Here is an 18,214-nt window from a genome sequence, read left to right as displayed (position 1 = left end):
ATAAACATGAAGCAACAGCCCCAAAGCTGAACCAGGCTGAGGCCAGCCAGAGCGGCTGCTCCCACTCCAATGGAGACAGATGGTAACAAGGCCACGCGGGGACACAGGCCCACAGCTGCCCTCCCGGGGCAGAGGTGAGGAGCAGACACTGGCATGGAAGCGGGGGACTTTGTAAGTGGCCTTCAGGCCTCCCGTGTCCATTATAGATCTGCACCTGACTCGACCTTTATGACCCGTAGTCAGAGCAGGGCCCCGGCTTCATAAGTGGTTCCCACCTACCATCTGGTCCAGAACGAGGGTACGAGAGGCAATTCCTGGGGAATCAATGAAGGGGTGTCAAGAAGAGGGATGGACCCTATCCTACCCAGACCACGGGCTCCTGTCTGTGGCACACACCCTTACCCCTCCAGGTCTTCACTCATGCTCCTCCCGCAGCCCACATCATCCTCTGCCCCTGCCCTGCCTGGCCAGTCCCTCTAGGGTAGCCCAAACGCCACCTCCTCCAGGAGGTCTGCCCTGATCCCAGGTGCCATATCTCCTGCCTCTGCACACTTGTTTCATTCACTTATGCCCATGTCATCCTATCCATGGCCTGCCATCCTATCCTACCTGTGACTCTGTGACTGGACACTGAGCAGGGGGCACTGTGAGCGAGGCACTCATGCAGGTGGAGGGCCGGCGGGATCTGCCTCAGCTCACTCCTCTCTCCTCAAGTGTCCTGGGGGTGTCTGCCTGGGTGAGGAAACAGGGCCAGGGCCTGGAAGTCAGCCCAGCGGGAAGCCTTTTAAGCGCTCTAGTGGGAGCAGCTGGACTGCAGAGGAGCTTAAAACCCCCGGGGGAGGGCAGGGGAAGGCAGGTGTCGGAGTGGAGGTGAGCGAGGCAGGTCCAGATCTGCTCATGTGGCCCTTCCTCAGCCATGCTCTCTCTTCCCACCCTTGACTGAGGCCTGGCTGCAGAGTTTCCACGGACCCTGAAGCCCAGGGCTGAGGGGCCTGGAGCCAAGTGGAGAAGACCCCTCTGGCACCAGGGGGCGGGGACAGGAAGGAGAAGAAGCCATGGAAAGCTGAGGAAGACCTGGAAGATGCAAGCTTCCCCCTGTCTCTGTTGGAGGGGAAGGACTTGGCTGAGCAACAGGTGCCTGAGCAGGTAACGCCCTCTTGAAGCCCAGAGGAGGCTGGCCAGGGACCTCAGACACTCGGGCACAGATTCAGAGGGGCCGGTGGCCACTGTCCCTGCGGTATGCCCACCCCTGCAGGCTGGGGAGGATGGCCAGAGTCCACGGGCCTTCCCTGCCCCTGCAGCAGGTCCCCATGGGGCCGGTGACACTGAGCACAGACAGGGTCAGGCCTGGTTCCCTCTCCCCTCCCTCGAAAGGTGCCTGGGGGCTGTCCTGCCTCTAGGCTCAATGTGGGGTCGTGCTGGCAGGAGCTGGAAGCCATCAGACTGAAGCTGTGGGCCATGGAGCAGGCCCACAGGCTGGAGACACCTGGGGCGCAGGGCCAGGCAGGGGAGGAGGAGGGTGCAGAGGGCGCAGGGGCCACACTGGCCAGGCTGCTGCTGAGCCCCGAGGCAGGCAGGAGCCGGCAGGCCAGGCCGACCCTTCCCTGGTGGGGAGGCCATGAGTCCCCAGGCACACAGCTCTGAGTCCCCTTGCTCTTCACTAGCCTGTCGGGAGACCTCTTGTCCTGAGCACCCCCCTCCCCCATAGGTAGCCCCTGCCCAAGGACCCCCACGGGGAAGGTGGAGTCGGACCACAGATCCATCTACGTGGGCAATTAAGTCAGGGAGGAGACCAAATGGGGACCTACCACCCCCTCTCAGCCTTGAGGATTAAAGAAAGGGACACAGCTTCAGGAGGGAGGAGCCAGACGGCAGGGGACCTGGCTGGGGGAGGGCTGCCCCAAGACAGACCAAGGGCCCCATGTCCTCCAGCACTGGACTTTCTCAGCATGAGCTGGGATTCGGGATTTCCACGTGGAATCTCCACTTGGCCACTCTGGAAACACGTTCTCTGGACAGAACAGACCTATGTAGAGGGGCGTCTGACACAGGAAGAATGCGGTCTCTGTCCCTAGCCCACACCCAGCAGGGGTGAGGGGGCCAGGCCTCCACAGGAGCCCCCCAACATCAGGGCCATATCTGTGGCAGGTGGATTACGGGAGCACAGCTGAGGAGCTGGAAGCCTACTTCAACCCCTGTGGGGAGGTGCACCGGGTCACCATCCTATGCGACAAGTTCTCCGGACACCCCCAAGGGGTCAGTGCCAGCCAGGCAGCAGGGTGGGGAGGCTGGGTGCCCTGGGGTGGCCCTCACCGGCCCTGCCCAACCACCCCAGCTACGCCTACATAGAGTTTGCGGCCAAGAGCTCAGCCCAGGCTGCAGTGGAGCTGGACCAGAGCATCTTCCGAGGCCGAGTCATCAAGGTGTGTGCTCTGACCACCTCCACATTAACCCATTCATCCCTGAGGAGCTGGGACACACAGGTGGAGGGAACCTGAGACTCTTCTCCACCCCCCACCAAGTGGAGGTGCACTGGGCACATCCTTGGGGCAGCGGGGGCAGGGTGGTGGTGCCTCAGGGCCCAGCGAGTTTCAACTGGATATGGCACTGGGGAGAGGCTCTCCTCCCCAGCTGGACCCCTGGGGCATGTTGGGTTGGCAGGGGCACGTCGCCTGACTATGCCTGTGGCTGGACAGTTCAGGTCTGAGTGAGAATTTTGAGAAGGTTGAGAACAGGTCAGGGGCCGACGCCCAGGAGCTTCGGGTTGTAATTACTGCTGCAAGGGCTGATGGGCACTGGGGCCTGTGCACACCTGCCTGTGAGCCTCCAGGAGGCAGTGTTAGCCCTGTGCGCCCAGGAGAACAGGTGTCTTAGACGGACTCAGCCTTCGGCTCCAGGTGCTGCCCAAAGGACCAACTTGCCAGGGATCAGCTCCACCGACCGTGGAGGCTTGCGAGGCCAGCCCCACGCCAGAGGACAACCATTGCCCCTCAGCAGCCTCCAGAGCGGGGCCCGCTTCAAACGACAGGGGCGGAGCCGGTGGGCGGGGCCTCGGGAGGGCGGGGCCGGGAAGGCGCCTTGGGGGCGGAGCAGGCATCCACTCAGGTGCGCGGCCCCGCGTCCAGACCCCCGGGCTCGGGCTCACGTTCCCCTCTCCCCCTCAACCCTGCAGGGGCCGTGGCAGGTTCTCTCCGTGGTATTCGCCGTATTGAAGGGAGGATGCGATCTCCAGAGTTGGGCCGGGTTGGAGCCACACGTCCCCCAAGAAGCGGGGCACCCTGGGGGCAGGGACGGGGTGAGGCGGGGCAGGAGGTCGGCCCGCACTCCTGTGCCACTCGGGGCTCTCCAAGTCTTTTAAAGAAAAGGAGAAATGTGTCTTAATGGTAAAGCATAAGTTAAATTTGAACCAATTTTACAAGCACACAACAGGCCTCCCCTTTATTCACCTCTATCTCGGGTGCAAGCCTGACAGTGAACGGCCCATCCCGGGTCTCAGACCCCAGCCCCAGGCCGGCCCCGGTTTTCAGCCAGTAGCCACCTTCCCACTCCACGAGGCGCTATAGCAAAACTGCGTTTGCCAACCAGGTCTGGTGGCCCTCCGGGGTATGGCTGCCCCCACAGTGAGTGACACACACACCAGTGAGGCACCATGGGAGAGCATGCACCTTGAGCGCCTAGCCCTTGACAGAAGTCCAGCAGGCAGTCCCTCTGAGGCAGACACCCCACACCCCACATCCTCGCTGGACCTGTAGTATGCTCTCCTTCCCAGCACAGAGCTGGTTTTCTCAGGCTTTAAATGGGGGGATGCTACCTAAGGATGTCAAAACTCCTGAACATAGAGCACATTTAAGGGTGGTCTAGCTGCACCTACAGAAAAACCCAAATGACGGCTTCAACAAGTCAGCAGTTTATTTTCCTCTACAAAGTGCTGACTGTAAGGAGTCCAGAGCTATGTCAGCAAAACTCATGTTTCTTCTGGCTTTCTCCTCCCCATCCTTGGGGGGATAAAGCTTTTCTTCATGCTCTCAAGAGGGCTGCCTTAGCTCTAGCCATCACATCCAAGACCCAGGCAGGAAGAAAGGAAAAGATGAAGGAAGGATACTCCAACTGCTAACTGAATCCCCCTTCAAAGTATCTTCCCCGCAAATTCCACTCAACACCATCCACTTACATGCCATAACTACCTACCATTCTGTGCTACCGGAGAGTGGGAAACATCTTCTGTCTAGTCAATTGTACCTAATAACACTGTGGCTTTGTCAGTAAGGAAGCAAGTCAGCAACTTGCAGGCACTACCACAGCCACTACTCAGGCAGGAGCATTCACTGCCAAAGGCTCAACCAGAAGTGTGCAGGTGGCATCAGAACCAGTGCCTGTGTGCAGGTGTTTCTCAGTCCTGCTCTAGGCAGTCTTCCAATTTGCCTGCTGTGGGAGATGGGGTGCTGGGACTTGTGTCAATACCCACTCCTGACTGATTTTCTCCTTCTACTTATGAATTTCAAAAACGAATCCCACGTTCCTTAGACAGGAAGGGAAGGGAAAGTGATGCAAAGGTACACAGCTTCCATCCTGGTTCCGCAGGGGGTCCCAGATGCCCTCCCCTTGTCAGGCTCAGAGGTGCCCGAGAAGGGAAAGAAGGGATTCGCAGCTGTGTTGCGGCACAGTACTCGAAGCCAGTGTGCTAAGGACACCACAGAGCAGACCGCGTGGTGGGGCTCAGACCTGCTGGTGGCCTCTCCCACTTCACTGGCCATGTTGCCAAATAACAAAAGCTACTCGAGCCTGGGCCACCCAATCCCAGAAGACAGTCACCTGGACTTAGCTGAGCAGGCCTCTGGGGAAGCAGAATGCAGAAATCTAATCCTATCAGCTCCCCCATGTAACCCCTCCATCCCAGCTTGCTCGGGGACCTGAAGAGGAAGCAGGTAAGCAGAGGGCCTCCTCACAACTGCTGTGCACTAACCAGTGACGGAGGTAGAAGGCTCTGGGGCTTGCTCACTCCATCCTCAGAAAGCAAGAGGCAATAAACACGCGGAGTCACAGCTCCCTGGCTCTGGGAGGTGTCCTCTGGAGGCCAGACCAAGACTGGAAACATGAAGGCCCCTCCCTGCAGGGGGAGGTGTGGGCTGTGCTGAGGGGCTGGGGGTATCGAGATCTGGCTCTGGCCTCAGGGAGGCCTGACACACCACCCTGCCAGGGCAGAGGCCAGAGTACAGAGTCCCTCTGTACCTCCCTCTGTGTTCCCCCCCACCCACTCCCCATCCTGCAGCGGTAGCCTCTTTAGGGCCCGGAGCTCTGTGGGCTCTCTCACCTACCCCCCTGCTCCTTCATGCCTTGTGGGGACAACAGCTCCCCGCTCTGTCCAGCCTCCAACCTGTGCACCATCCTGGAGCGTCCCACACTACACTCTCCTCATTCAGACCCTCTGCAGACACAGGGAAAAGACCAAATCCAATCTCAGAAGACCTTTAGTCTGCACGCACTGTGCCTGAGGCTTTGCCCCCAGCAGCACGTCTGTGACACTTGAGAATAGGCAAGTGATAATAAATATCTGTATCAACAATACGGTTATGTCAACAGCACTTCTCCTCCAGCACCGGCAGCACAGCTCATGCTCAGCACACCTGGATCATCATGGATGTCACCATGCTGTCGAAGGCCCTGCAGAGAGAAACCGAGCCATCGGAGAAGCAGCACTGCCGGCAGTGCCAGGCTCCGTAGCACCATCCACGTCCCGGGACTGGGACTTTCCACAGTCATGTACACTCATCATGAGGCCAGCGCCCTGCCACCCCGGCAGTGAGAATCTAACTCTCGTGCCTCCTCATGGCCTGTGTGAAGATCCCAGCTGGATCTCCAGCTGATCTCCAGAGAAGGGTAGAGAGGCTGTGGCTGGTGGCTGTCCCTGTCCTGCACAGCCTGGGAGACATAGGATTCACCATACCAGCACCTGCTTCTCTCATATGGTGCCCAGGATGAAATGAGACACAGCGTCATGACAGAGGAAAGGTGCCATGGGAAAGGCCTGGCTTGGGTCACTGCAGGGCCCCACATCGAGGAATATAGGGAATTCCCAGGAGATTTGGAACATGTGCTCATGAACACTTGTTATAAAGGATCTTTGTGAGATCCCAATATCACATCTGTATCTATCAGAGGAGAACTGTGTGGGTGGGATTTCCTGACCATCCAAGGATTTCCTGACCATCCAAGATCAATGTCAAAAACAAAGTGGACAGCAATAGGAGGACGTTTTCTCACAAAGGTTCTGCAACATGCCTGGGCCTTTGCTGGGTTCTGTGGAGGCCCTAGAGCTTACAGGGCATACCTGGGAAATCGAGAGAGCACAGTGTGTGTCCTCTGTCTGTTTCATATGTTGGACATCCACACAAGAATTCATTAGGAAAATGAGGTTCTGCTGCTTCAGTATTACTCCTTAGAGAAACAATGTCTGTCACCTGAACAGACCTTCCCTCCCTCACGTTCAGAACCATGGCTCTCAGCAAGGCAGGGTCCATACACAGCAGTCAACTCACCTAGAATGAATGCGGTCCCCAGGATTGTAGAAGGGGTTGCACATCACATCTGTGTAGGAATTGTGCAGCTTCCGGAACATCTGAGACAAGAGCCAGTGGTGTCAGTCCACGGGTACACACGCCTACTGCCCAATTTTTGACTTCTCAGCATTTGAAAACAATGTGAAAAAGAGAATACACACAGGCCCAGGCAGAGCCCACAGACCCCTTGTGCTTACACTGCGGATCTCGTTGTCTCGAAGCGCCGTGTTGGAGGAATCTACCACCATGACAAACTTCACCTTGGAGTTGGTCACGTAGCCATACCTGCAGAGCTGGTTAGGGAATGTGCTTTCAACACAGGGACTCTGTGACAGCACAAAAATGGCATCACCATGGAGGGGGTGTGAGTAGAGGGCCATCTGTGCATGCCCCCCACCCCAGCCCCAGGCTGGACCTGTCCCACAACACCAGGAGGACCTCACGGGCCACACCAGATGGATTGTACACTTCCTTGTTTTTGTTCACATGAGGATCAGAGGGCAGGCAGCTAAACCTTGTTCTGACTTAAGCTCTGGGGCCCACCTGCCCAGACCCTGGGGCACCCCAGCTTCCTGGCCCAGCAGTTCTAACTGCAAAACCAGAGTCCCAAGCATCAGGCAGTCGCTGCCTAAGACACCCAAGCCATGAAAGTCCACTTTATCTGGAAGAACAGTGGTTCCCAAGCAGGTGACATAACTACTCGTGGAGCTGTCTTCAAACTCCATGGGTTTCATGCCATTTGTCTCAAAAGACCGGTCAAGTTTTTACGGTGGCCTGTGGGGCTGGGCCTGGGACAGAACCAGAACGGCTGCCCTTGCTCAGAGGCAGTGGCCCTGCTGACAGAGTACGGAAAGCAATCCACACAAGGGACAGGTGCAGACTGCCACATGTCTCCAGGGAATTCATGCCCCCGCTTTCCTCAGTGTTCCCCCCACCCTCCTAATTAAAGGAAAAAAGGATGTGAAGTCTTAATTAGTCTCAAGCTGCCATAATTCCGTTAGCTGAAAGTTCTGTCTTTCCAGGTCACCTGATCCTACAGTACACCTAGAAGCTGGAGGTGGAATCTCCAGTATGAAAGCCCGCAGATAGAGACCACCCACTGGCAGGCCCCCACCTGGTGTGAAGGATACACCTTGTAGTCCTCTGTGGGGTACAGCAGGCCCAGGTACAGCTCCCTCTGGTCCACCAAGGCCTTCCCCATGGCAGAGATCTTCTCGTCCACCACATCCAGGGACGTGTGCACCATGTAGTGGAATTTCAGTTCATTCTCCGTGGGGATGCTGCGGATGTAAAGAGGATAATTCTGCAAGAAAGGATGCCGAATTGAAGCGCCAAGAACCCATCCTGGGTGCACAGGCCACGAGGATGAGGCTCCAGAGCACTCAGGCCGGAGGACTGGCCAAGAGCCAATTAGCCACAGGAACACACTCTCATTCTCTTAAACCCACTGCCTATCCTCCAGAGTGGAACATCTTCCACAAGGACCGCCTCCTGAGCCTCATGCTACACAAGACACAGAAGGACACGGTCGCTTCGGGCACAAGGAAACCGTGTGGACGGTGCTCGGCTGTCTTAGGAATCAGAAACAGTTTTCTGGGGGAAATGACATCTAGAGGGGCCAGCGCAAGAGGAGGCAGCGGGGAAGAGAGGGAGGGGGCTTCCCGGCGCAAAGGCCCAGGCGTCAGGGGAGCTAGGTAACTCCGAGGGGATGGGGCCCCTAAGTTACTCTGCCATTGCCCTAAGGCGAGGAGAAGCCACCGGAGATTGGGGCCGGCGCGGGCCACGTCCTGCTCAGGTGTCCGCACCGGGGCTGCCGGAGCGGGGAGGAGGGGGAGACGGACGCTGGCCGCCGGGCGGTCGTGCGCAGGGAGCCAGGACGTTGTGCGAGCGGCCAGCGAGGCTCGGGGCCCGCGGACCCCCGGGGACAGGCCAGCGGGGACCCGGGGCCGACGCTCCAGCAGCCGCATACACGGCCCCCCGCCGCCGCCTCCCTCCGCCCCGCCCCCGGCCACCTCGGCGCCGCGAGCCCCCCAAGCCGGTTCCGGCGGAGCCCGCAGGGCAGGGCGGGGGGCGGAGGCGGGAGCGAGGGGCGCCTGGGCAGGGGTCCCGCAGCCCCCCGCCCGCCCGCCCGCGGACGCACCTCCTTGGCGATCACCGCCACGCACACCGCCATCTTGAAGGCCCGGCCGGCCGCGTCACGTGACCCCGCCGCCAGTCACGTGGCCGCCCCGCCCCGCCCCGCCCCGCCAGGCCCCGCAGGAGCAGCCGCCGCGCGCCCGCCGGTTCCCGCCGCCTGCCGGGGCTTCGGGGCTCCGCGCGCGGTTGCTATGGCGCCGGTTGCCGCGGCGACCAGATGGCGGCTGCTGCTGGTGCTGAGCGCCGCGGGGCTCGGGGCTGCGGGCGCCCCCCAGCCTCCCAACATCCTGCTCCTGCTTATGGACGACGTGAGTGCAGCCGCCGGTCGGGGTCCCGGGGCGGGCCGAGGGGGGCGGGCGGGGGCCTAGCCGTGGGGTGGTGAGGGGCGTGGGGTCAGCCTGTGGGGAAGGCCGTGAGTGGGGGAGGGTCGTAGGTGGGGGCTGGAGTAGGGCCTCAGGGGAGGACTCGAGGGAGCCCGCCGGGTGACCGTAGAACCTGGCCCTGCCATCGGCACCTTCCTCAGGCCAACTAGGGTGGTCAGGTCAGCCGCCCAGGGAGTGACACCTGTCTGTTCTGTGTCTGGCACCCTGAAAGGACAGAGGGGTGGCCCAGACCAGTTCCCCAGCACCCTTGGTCACCTTGCCGTGCCCCCTCCGGCACTGCCCCCGGTAAGCGGGGCGGGAAGGGGTGCAGAGTGACCAGGACCCTGGCCCGCTTGCCCTGAAGTCATCGTTCTCTGCTTTTAGCCTCCAGGACTGCCTTGCCTGGGGCTGTTCCTGTCTGCCTGGTCAGGCTGCTCAGGCTGGCTAATTCTGGCCATAGATCAGAGTTTTTTTAGTCTGGGAAGAATCGAACTAGAAGGAGTGTTGGCTGCGGGGTGAGCGTGCAGCCCCAGGCGTGTGGTCACACTGGTCACACTGGTGGATCGGCCCTGCCAGGTCAACAGGATGCCTGGCGGGGGACTGAGCTGTTCATTTGTCTCCTTGTGACTTTGTCACCTGTGCTCTTTATCCACATGGTGAGGGGAACAGAGGACTAGCTGAGGACAATGCACATTGACAAGTGCTCGAAACAGGCAGAGTGATATTCCTCTACAGACTCAACTGCCTCGATGTTCATATTTTGCCTCGATGGTCACCGTGGGCAGAAGGCAATCTTAGCCCAATCCCCAGGAGCCTGTAAATCTACTTTAACATAAAAATTCCTTTAGAAATTTCCTTTATCTCTAAACCCCCAACATATGTGTTGGCAATCATCCTCCGAGGACATAGCCCACTGATATACATCTGAAGGGTCTTATGACTAAGGTTTTATTAGACAGTAATAAGTGACCTTTTCCCAACAATAGCTATCTCCCTCGAGGTCCTGGAAACCTTGCTTCCAAAATTCCTTAGACGGTACACTATCCTCAAACTCCTCCCAACTCCCAGGTATATAATCAGCCTCCCCTCACAGGCCCAGGGCAGCAGCTCTTCCTGCCCACGGGTCCTGTCCCCATGCTTTAATAAATTTTTTTTATTTATTTATGATAGTTACAGAGAGAGAGAGAGAGAGGCAGAGACACAGGCAGAGGGAGAAGCAGGCTCCATGCATTGGGAGCCCGATGTGGGATTCGATCCCAGGTCTCCAGGATCGCGCCCTGGGCCAAAGGCATGCGCCAAACCGCTGCGCCACCCCGGGATCCCCCCATGCTTTAATAAAACCACCATTTTACACCAAGGACATCTCAAGAATTCTTTCTTGGTCGTCGGCTCCAGACCTCACCCCACCAAACCTCACCTAGATTCCAGAACTTCTATCACACAGAAGCTGGGAGTGAAGTTAGTATAAGGTGTCAGGGTAAAGCAGAGCACAGAGGGCAGGCCTGGACACCTCTCAGGTCCTCTCACCTGTCTGGGTACATGCTCCTCAAACCCACGGAAGGACCCATGGTGATGACAGTGCTTGGGTGTGACTCGGCTGGTAGCTGAGCCCCTTGGGTATTTCAGGACAGGTCAGTAGAGAGGCTGGGGCATGGTTAGAGAGTTTCCAGCATGGCCCTGCCCTCCAGGGAAGGCCAAGGGGCTGGAATTTGAGTCCATCACCAATGGCCAGTGATTTAATCAGTCCTGTATCTGTCTTGAAACCTCCACGAAACCCAGATTGGTCAACTCACAGAGGTGCTGGGGATACTTCCCCCAGCCACACATCACCCTGGGCATCTGTTCAGTCTGCTGTTCCTGAGTCACGTCCTTTCTGACAAGTTGGTAATAGGAAATACGGCACATTCCTGGGTTCTGGGAGCCGTCACAGTAAATTGTGGAGCTCCATCAGAAGTACAGAGGCCGGGGGATCCCTGGGTGGCGCAGCGGTTTGGCGCCTGCCTTTGGCCCAGGGCGTGATCCTGGAGACCCGGGATCGAATCCCACGTCGGGCTCCCGGTGCATGGAGCCTGCTTCTCCCTCTGCCTGTGTCTCTGCCTCTCTCTCTCTCTCTGTGTGTGTGTGTGACTATCATAAATAAATAAATAAATATTTAAAAAAAAAAAAAAAAAAAGAAGTACAGAGGCCGGGTATGCCTGGGTGGGTCAGCAGTTGGGCATCTGCCTTTGGCTCAGGGCGTGATCCTGCGGTCCTGGGATTGAGTCCTGCATTGGGTTCTCTGTAGGGAGCCTGCTTCTCCCTCTGCCTGTGTCTCTTCTTTTCTGTCTGTATCTCTCATGAATAAATAAATAAAATCTTTTTAAAAATAAAAGGAAGAAGTACAGAGGTGGGATGGGGTGCCTGGGGAGCTCAGTCAGTTGAGCGTCTGACTCTTGATCTCAGTTCAGGTCTTCATCACAGGGTCATGAATTCAAACTCTGCACTGGGTTCCATTGGAAGAATTATAGAGTCACAGGACTTGGGGCTGGCGTCTGCAGAGAGCCAGTGTTTGGCACCGAAACCTGACCTCTGCGTTCTCATGCCAGCTCCTGGTGGATGGGGTGGTGGTGGACTGGATTGTGAGAAGATGAAGAAGCAGTTGGTGTGGACACCCCCACAGTGTCAGAGGTGTTTCCCCAAAAAGGCCAGTGAAGAGCCTCATGGGAGCCCTTGCACCCAGACCACAAGCCTCACATGGTTGCTAGCCAGTCTTGGCTGGTCAGCACAGAGGAGTGCTGCATGTGAGACACTCAGGTTTCAAAGACTTAGTTCAAGAAAATGTAAGATTTCTCACTTTGTAACTTCATCAGTAAAATAACAATTTCTTGTTATGTATGGGGTTCTCGGGTGATCCTGAAAGATCCAGAAATCTACCGTGGTTCCACTGGGTGGGGATGACACTGACCATACTTCTCTTTCATCTTACATGCTTGCTCATAGAGGGACTGCTTGTGAAGCAGGTGTGCCTCCTTAGGAGATCCCGTCCCCACAGCTGCCAGGGAAGCTTTGCATCACGTCCTGGACGCATATGCCTATGTCACTATGTGGGCTTCTCAAAGCCTTTCAGATCCCTGCTCTCCCCCCACAACACTCCCCCCCCATGACAGCAGAGAGCACAACCAGCTAGCTCCCAGCTTCCTTCCCAGTGTCGAGAGTGTTTCCCGTGGAAGTTGTGTTGAGATGATCATATTTTGGGTAGACTGGGTTAGAGTACATGAACTTTCCTACTATTTCTTTCTGCCTTTTGGTTGGGGCCCCTGGAAGATGCAGGTGTATACAGGTGACAGTACTTCTGTTGAAGGTGTTGGTTCAGGCCACGGGATCCTGAGGAGTGGTGCATGACCAGCATGGGGAGTGTCTTTCTCAAGGGAAGTTTTGTGGGGGGCCCCCACCCCCTCCCGGGCGCCCCACGTGAGGCAGCAAGAAACCGGAACAGCCAACGGGGAAGTTCCCCCTTGTGGTTATGGGGTTGATGACAGCTGAAATGCAAACCAGTCCACAGGACCTCTGTCCTGGTCCGCAGACACAGGTCAGTTAGGACTTTAGGGAGACAGACGATGAAAACACACTCAAAACACACTCGGGCAAAAATAGAAGCCCTGGCTCTCCTGAGTAAACAGGCCAGGGCCCAGCAGAGGCCCCCGCACCCACCCACACCCTCCAGGCTCAGACACAGGGTGACTCCCTTGATGGCGTGGTTGCCCCCCTGAGCCGGGCTCATGGGGGCAAGTCAGGGGCCTGCATGACAGGGCTTTCCCAGCTGGCACCCACTATCCCACCGTTCCTGGGTGTGTGCTCAGGACCACACAGGACCCCACACATGTGTGCTGAATAAGGTTCGCAGATACTCAGAACAGTCTCCTTGGTGGAGACTGCCTTTCTCCACAGCCAACGGGGCTGAGCAGAGGATAGAAGCCCACTTCCCAGAGCCTAGGCGCCGGGGCCCTTAGCAGTGCAGCACAAGTGGGGAATAGCACCCTCACAATGTTGGGGTGGGAGGAGTGGGAATTTGGGCTGCACAGAAGCGGCTCCTGCGGGGACCCCAGCCTAAGCTGCCAGAGCCAGTGCCTGTCCTTGGTGTTGTGGATGGTGTTGTAGATGGTGTTGTGGATCAGCACTGAGCCTGAGGCCTGTGATCACCCCTCACAGCCAGTGGCCCCTGCAGTGCTCAATAAGCCTCAAAGTTCTAGGGAAGAAAGGCAGAGCCCAGGAAGGGAAGTGAGTCCCCTGTGCCCACTGCCTGCACTGGGGGCTGCTGGGTCCGTGGGTGCACCCTGTGAGCCCTGTCCCAGAATATGCAACTTTGTGTGAGGCCTCAGCACACTCCTGATGTCCCTGTTCTGCCCCTGGGCTCAGCCGCTGTTCTCCTGTGGCCACATCTCTCCCGGGGGCTTATTCCATTCTAGCTCCTGTGGCTGCCAAACAGAAAAACCATTTCAGTGACTTCAGAATAAACCATGTTGAAAGGAATCCAGAAAAAAAAAAAAAAAAGAAAGAAAGGAATCCAGAACTGAAAGGCCAAAGGGACCTCTTGCTGGCTAATTTACCAGGACTCAGTGGGTCAGAAGAGCCGGCGGGGGCCTGCAGGGGCTGGTACTTCTCTGACAGCAGTGTGGGGACATGGCCACTATGTAGGTGGTTCGCTGGCTCAGATGAGCAGGTCCTGGTGTCCTGTGGGCCCTGCGCACTGTGCAGCCACACACAGTCCCCTGCAGGTTGTATCCAGCAGCCCCAGAAGAAGCTGCTTCCCACGATGTACCTCCTGACCCTCTGGACCTGCCTGCTGTGGCCCTTTGTGCAAACGGAACCCCACAGCGCCGGCTTCCTGGGCTTCCTGGTGTGTAGGTGCTTCACTGCTTCCCCAGTAGAGCCGCATTCCCGTGTGCTCCAGTGCACTCCCATGTGTGTGTGTGGGTCCTGAGGCATCACCACTCACCATCCATAGGAGTCTTTCCTCCCCAGCTCTGGAGCTATGTCTGAAGTCAGGGTGACAGCAGAGCTGGTTCCCCCTGAGGCTCAGGAGGTGGGTACTGCCTGCCACCTCCAGCCCCGCTGGCTCCTAGTGTGCTCTGGGTGCCCCCGACCACTCTGCCCTCCCACGGCTACCCTGCATCTGCGTCCTGGCCTCTCCGTGTTATCAGCGCACAGCAGTTGTTGGCTTTGGGGCTTGTCTTTATCCAGCGAGTCTTCGTTTAGCTGATGGCACGGCAGTTCCTTTTGTTTTTTCTTTATTTTTTTAAAAGATTTTATTTATTTATTCATGAGAAACAGAGGCAGAGGGAGAAACAGGCTCCATACAGGGAGCCCAGTGTGGACCCAACCCCAGGACCGCAGGATCAAGCCCTGAGCCAAAGGCAGGTGCCCAGCTGCTGAGACACCCAGGCATCCCTCCTTTTGTTTTCTTTTTTTTAAAGTAGGCTCCACCAGCTTAGAGCCCAACAGAGGACTTGAACCCACAACCCTGAGATCAAGACCTGAACTGAGATTAACAGTCAGACGTGTAACTGACTGAGCCAGCCAGATGCCCCTGCACCTGTGTTTCCAAATACAAGGCCCTGCACGGGTTCTGAGTGGATGCTCTGCCATACTGCGTGGGTAGATCACAACCTGCGTCTGCCGAGCAGTTGACGGACACTCGGTGCATTTCCTCTGGGCCGTCAGTCATGCCACCATGGACGCTCATGGAGTTCGTGCGTTGCTCATGGTGCTCGTTTCCTTTTCTCATGGGTAGAACAGGGAGTGGAACGGCCCAGTTGTGGAATAACGCTATGTGTAGCTCGGTGGGGAGTGTTACCGCGTGTTTTCAAATCTCAGTTTACCAATAGACATAAGAGGTCTTGCTTCTGTATATGGTCTGTGGGTTCGTATTCTGAGTTGCCAATTCTCCGGGAGCCTGAGGCAGTGGCATCCAGGGCTGAGGCCAAGCTGGCTAACAGTGCTCCACGTGCCCATGCCAAGTCCTGGGGTATTCTGGGACCTCTGCACTCATGGGGCTTTTCTCTCACATCTCCCCCAAGATGGAAGGACATTAGTTCCACCTCTCCGTGCTCTCTTCTGCAGATGGGGTGGGGCGATCTGGGGATATATGGAGAACCTTCTAGAGAGACCCCGAATTTGGACCGGATGGCTGCAGAAGGGATGCTTTTTCCAAGCTTCTACTCAGCCAACCCCCTGTGCTCGCCATGTAAGTTGGGGCTGGCCCGTGAGCATAAGGAGTGGGAACCAGGACTCGGCCTCCACCTGTCTTTCTTCTAAGCAGAGCACCCAGAAAGGCTGCCGGGCAGGAATGGGGGGCCCTAACCCTTTCCCACTGGGGCCCCAGCGCTTGGGAGCACCTGGGCTCCGTGTGTCACAAGCTGCCAGGGGCATGGAGCCCATAAAGGGCTTGGAGGTAGAAGTCATGTCTGTGGTGCCTCCTTTCCTAGAGAGGAATGGCTGTGGGTGGTTCAGGGCAAACGCCCCCTCCTCTAGGACAAACACTTCTGCTGGGGAGACGACTTCTGTGCACCCCACCCCAAAGAGAAGGAAGGCTGGGGCGGGGGCTGCGCATGGGAGCTGCTGTGCCAGATGCTCTGCCTGCCAGGCTCTCACTCTGGAGAAGCCAGCAGGAGTAGGAGCGTTGCAGAGCTGGCCAAGAGTCTAGCGTGGGACGTTTCTGTTTCCTCCATGCAGCACGGGCAGCTCTGCTCACTGGACGCCTACCCATCCGCAATGGCTTCTACACCACCAACAGGCACGCCAGAAATGGTACACAGTCCACACAGGCAGTGCCTGTGGCACGGGAGGCCAGGGAGGGAGGGGTGTCTGTCACCATTCTCACATGTGACCTTGCTTCTGCAGGCCAACTCAGTGAGGGCCAAGTCATTACCTGGGGTCAAAGGCTCTGTTTGGGTTGTAGCTTGTCATTTAGAACAGATCATAGGACTTCCATCAAAAACAGTGAATTGTAAGTGAATAGAGAGGATGGCAGGGTTAGTGCTGGACTCAGTACAGAACCCAATGTCCTCCCTGGATGCTGCTGTGACAAGGACAGCCTGGACGAGCAGCACTCGCTGCTCCTTCCCTGCTGCCATCCTGTCCCCAGGACGGTTCTGCTCCAGGAATTTCAGGTAGCCCTTGAAGAGAAGAGTAGGGAGCAGAGGGCCCCAGTCCGTGTGTGCGTGTGGCACATGTGCCACATTGCTCTTGCAGCCTACACACCGCAGGAGATCGTGGGTGGCATCCCAGACCAGGAGCACGTGCTGCCTGAGCTGCTGAAGGAGGCCGGCTATGTCAGCAAGATTGTGGGCAAATGGTGAGTCCCAATGTGCCCCCACGGGGATAGTGGCTCCACACTTGCAGACGGGGCTATGTGCTGGGAACACGAGTCTGCATTCCAGGCCCGTGGAGAGGTCTCAAGCGCTCCTTTAAGAGCTGCCATGGCCATGCTGTTGGAACTGCCTGTTGCCGGCCTGGGACATCTGTGGCAAACCCGCTGTCCTGTTCACCCAGCACCTAGCCCTGCTCTGCGCCCGCCCTGTGCTGCCTGCTGCCATGGTGTCACCAGTCTCCGTGATTGCACATCCGTCATGGAGGAGGGCACAGCTTGTCAGCACACACAGTGCTTGGGTGGGGAAGTGAAGAAGCAGCCAGGAGGTGAGGGACAGGCCCTCGGTGCAGGATCACCAGGACCCTGTGGTCTGTCGTGACCACAGAAGCTCACAGTGTGTGTATGCTGTGAATGCCGTCATGAGAGGTCCAACAGTGTCTCTCTTACTGCCCAAGGGATCTCCAGGGGTGCATCCCCAGAGGACAGATGTGAAGGACACACATTCTCCCCTCCCTTTTCCAAGTGTTGGGGCTCTTGGAAGAGCGCATGCCCGCCCTCAACAGGGAGCCTTTCCTGATGTCCCACACTCCTTGCCTGTCCTTCACTGCACCGTGGGCCCTCTACACCTTGCTGGCACCACTTTCTCAAGGTTGAGGGCTTTGGTTGTGCCGCTTGCATGACACACTCATCACCGCAATGGGAGAACCACAGAAACCAGAAGACTAATCGTCAGAAGATTTTCATGATCTAGGAGCTGCCTAATGAATGCTTTCTCACTCCTGAGTCTCCTCAGGAGCTGTCCTGCTGAGCAGTGCTTGGAGGAGAGGAGGTGGCCGCAGAGCAAAGCTGATGAGATGCTTGCTGCCTGCGCAGCCTGGGGAGATGCTGAGGCCCGGCACAAGGCCTGCCAGGGCATGTCTGGCTGCAGCCCACAGAAGGGAAGGGTCCTGTGATGCCTGGCATGTCAGCTCTGCCCTGTATCCGAAGGCTTTCTGGGTGGGGGTCCCATCACAGGGATGTGGACTTGCCTGACCTTCTTCCTCCCAGCCCAGCACTGCAGGTCCAGACCGCCTTGGTTGAGCAAGTTTTGGGGTGGGTGGAGGCTGGATCCGAGTGAGAGGCTGCTCTGGCTGCCCCAGGCCCACGGGACTGCAGCCTGCAGCCTGCTCCAGCTGACCTGCGCATACTGCTGGCCTTGCTGTGGTTTTAGGGTAAACATTTTGAATTGACAGCTTAACATAAGCAGAACTTGGGTCGGCTATTTCTGTTAAGCAGGCCCATTTGAGCTGGTGGATGTGGGTGTGTGGGAATGTTGCACACAGCCAGGGCAACCTCCTCCCAGTCAGTGCTGGAGTGGGGTGTAGAGAAATGACAGGGCATGGTAGCAGCAGGCCCAGAAGGACATCAGACACAAAGAGGAAGCACACAGCGCAGAGTTGGCAGTTAGGTTTCTGCAAAGAGAGAGGTCACCGCAGAGCTGACATCCTGCAGCTGGCAGAGAGGTCTGAGGTTGGCGCCAGCAGCATGGCAGTCAGGATGCAGAGTGTTTCAGAACCAGCCATGGGAGCTGAGGCCACAAGAGACACACCTTCTGGCCTCTCGTCCCGGTTCTGCCCCATGCAGCCTAGCTCTCCCCTGCCACACCAAGTCATACCTTCCTTGATCTAGTGGCCAAGCAGTGTATTGCCTTACAGTTCCTGGGGGTCTGTGTGAACCACTGGAGCCCCTCTGAACAGGGCCTCCCCAGGGGCAGCAGAGGATGGAATCTCTGCTCTGGGGACACTGCTTTCAAGCTTGTATCGCTATAAGAG

General features: G+C 57.6%; 3 protein-coding genes and 1 long non-coding RNA gene across 10 annotated transcripts in view; 3 read left to right on the top strand and 1 right to left on the bottom strand.

Moving 5' to 3' along the window:
- Positions 1–661: 661 nt before the first annotated feature.
- Positions 662–2,774, top strand: PABPN1L (PABPN1 like, cytoplasmic). The gene is given in 6 exon segments (XM_072813319.1): positions 662–736; positions 915–955; positions 957–1,146; positions 1,426–1,573; positions 1,709–1,767; positions 2,149–2,774. Coding segments are annotated over 6 exon segments (714 nt in total). The 3' UTR covers positions 2,350–2,774.
- A 2,676-nt stretch (positions 2,775–5,450) lies between these two features.
- Positions 5,451–8,862, bottom strand: TRAPPC2L (trafficking protein particle complex subunit 2L). Of its 7 annotated transcripts, none has more exons than XM_072819587.1 (5): positions 8,698–8,862; positions 7,672–7,860; positions 6,755–6,883; positions 6,537–6,616; positions 5,451–5,661 (listed from the first exon to the last, which is right to left on the bottom strand). In XM_072819587.1, exons 1-5 carry the CDS (start codon positions 8,728–8,730, stop codon positions 5,616–5,618), a joined length of 477 nt encoding a protein of 158 aa, XP_072675688.1. In that variant the 5' UTR covers positions 8,731–8,862; the 3' UTR covers positions 5,451–5,615. The 7 variants fall into 7 exon arrangements, with proteins under 7 accessions (XP_072675688.1, XP_072675689.1, XP_072675691.1 ...); XM_072819588.1 differs by having other exon boundaries at positions 6,755–6,850; XM_072819590.1 differs by having other exon boundaries at positions 6,755–6,842; positions 7,688–7,860.
- The window catches only part of GALNS (galactosamine (N-acetyl)-6-sulfatase), a 28,672-nt gene continuing 19,289 nt past the window's right edge, over positions 8,832–18,214 (top strand). The window contains exons 1-4 of the mRNA XM_072819582.1: positions 8,832–9,001; positions 15,155–15,278; positions 15,767–15,841; positions 16,286–16,388. Of these exons, the coding sequence (XP_072675683.1) occupies positions 8,885–9,001; positions 15,155–15,278; positions 15,767–15,841; positions 16,286–16,388 (419 nt within the window). The 5' untranslated portion in view covers positions 8,832–8,884. The remainder of the gene's footprint in view (positions 9,002–15,154; positions 15,279–15,766; positions 15,842–16,285; positions 16,389–18,214) is intronic.
- LOC140630063 (uncharacterized) lies at positions 9,109–10,412 on the top strand. The gene is made up of 2 exons (XR_012027863.1): positions 9,109–9,361; positions 10,226–10,412. It is a non-coding gene; the product is annotated as an uncharacterized lncRNA (long non-coding RNA).

This window comes from Canis lupus, chromosome 3, assembly GCF_048164855.1.
Source record: "Canis lupus baileyi chromosome 3, mCanLup2.hap1, whole genome shotgun sequence".
In the NCBI taxonomy this organism is placed as follows: domain Eukaryota; kingdom Metazoa; phylum Chordata; class Mammalia; order Carnivora; family Canidae; genus Canis; species Canis lupus.
Note: the sequence above shows the minus strand (reverse complement) of the source record. Positions and strands in the feature narration are given on the sequence as shown.

What these genes read in the sequence shown, in the direction of transcription:
- TRAPPC2L (XM_072819587.1), bottom strand. Translation starts at nt 8,730, where the DNA reads ATGGCGGTGTGCGTGGCGGTGATCGCCAAGGAG. An exon ending in AGGTGTATCCTTCACACCAG is followed by an intron (nt 6,884 to 7,671) that starts GTGGGGGCCTGC and finishes GTGCTGTCACAG; the next exon opens with AGTCCCTGTGTTGAAAGCAC. An exon ending in GAGACAACGAGATCCGCAGT is followed by an intron (nt 6,617 to 6,754) that starts GTAAGCACAAGG and finishes CTCTTGTCTCAG; the next exon opens with ATGTTCCGGAAGCTGCACAA.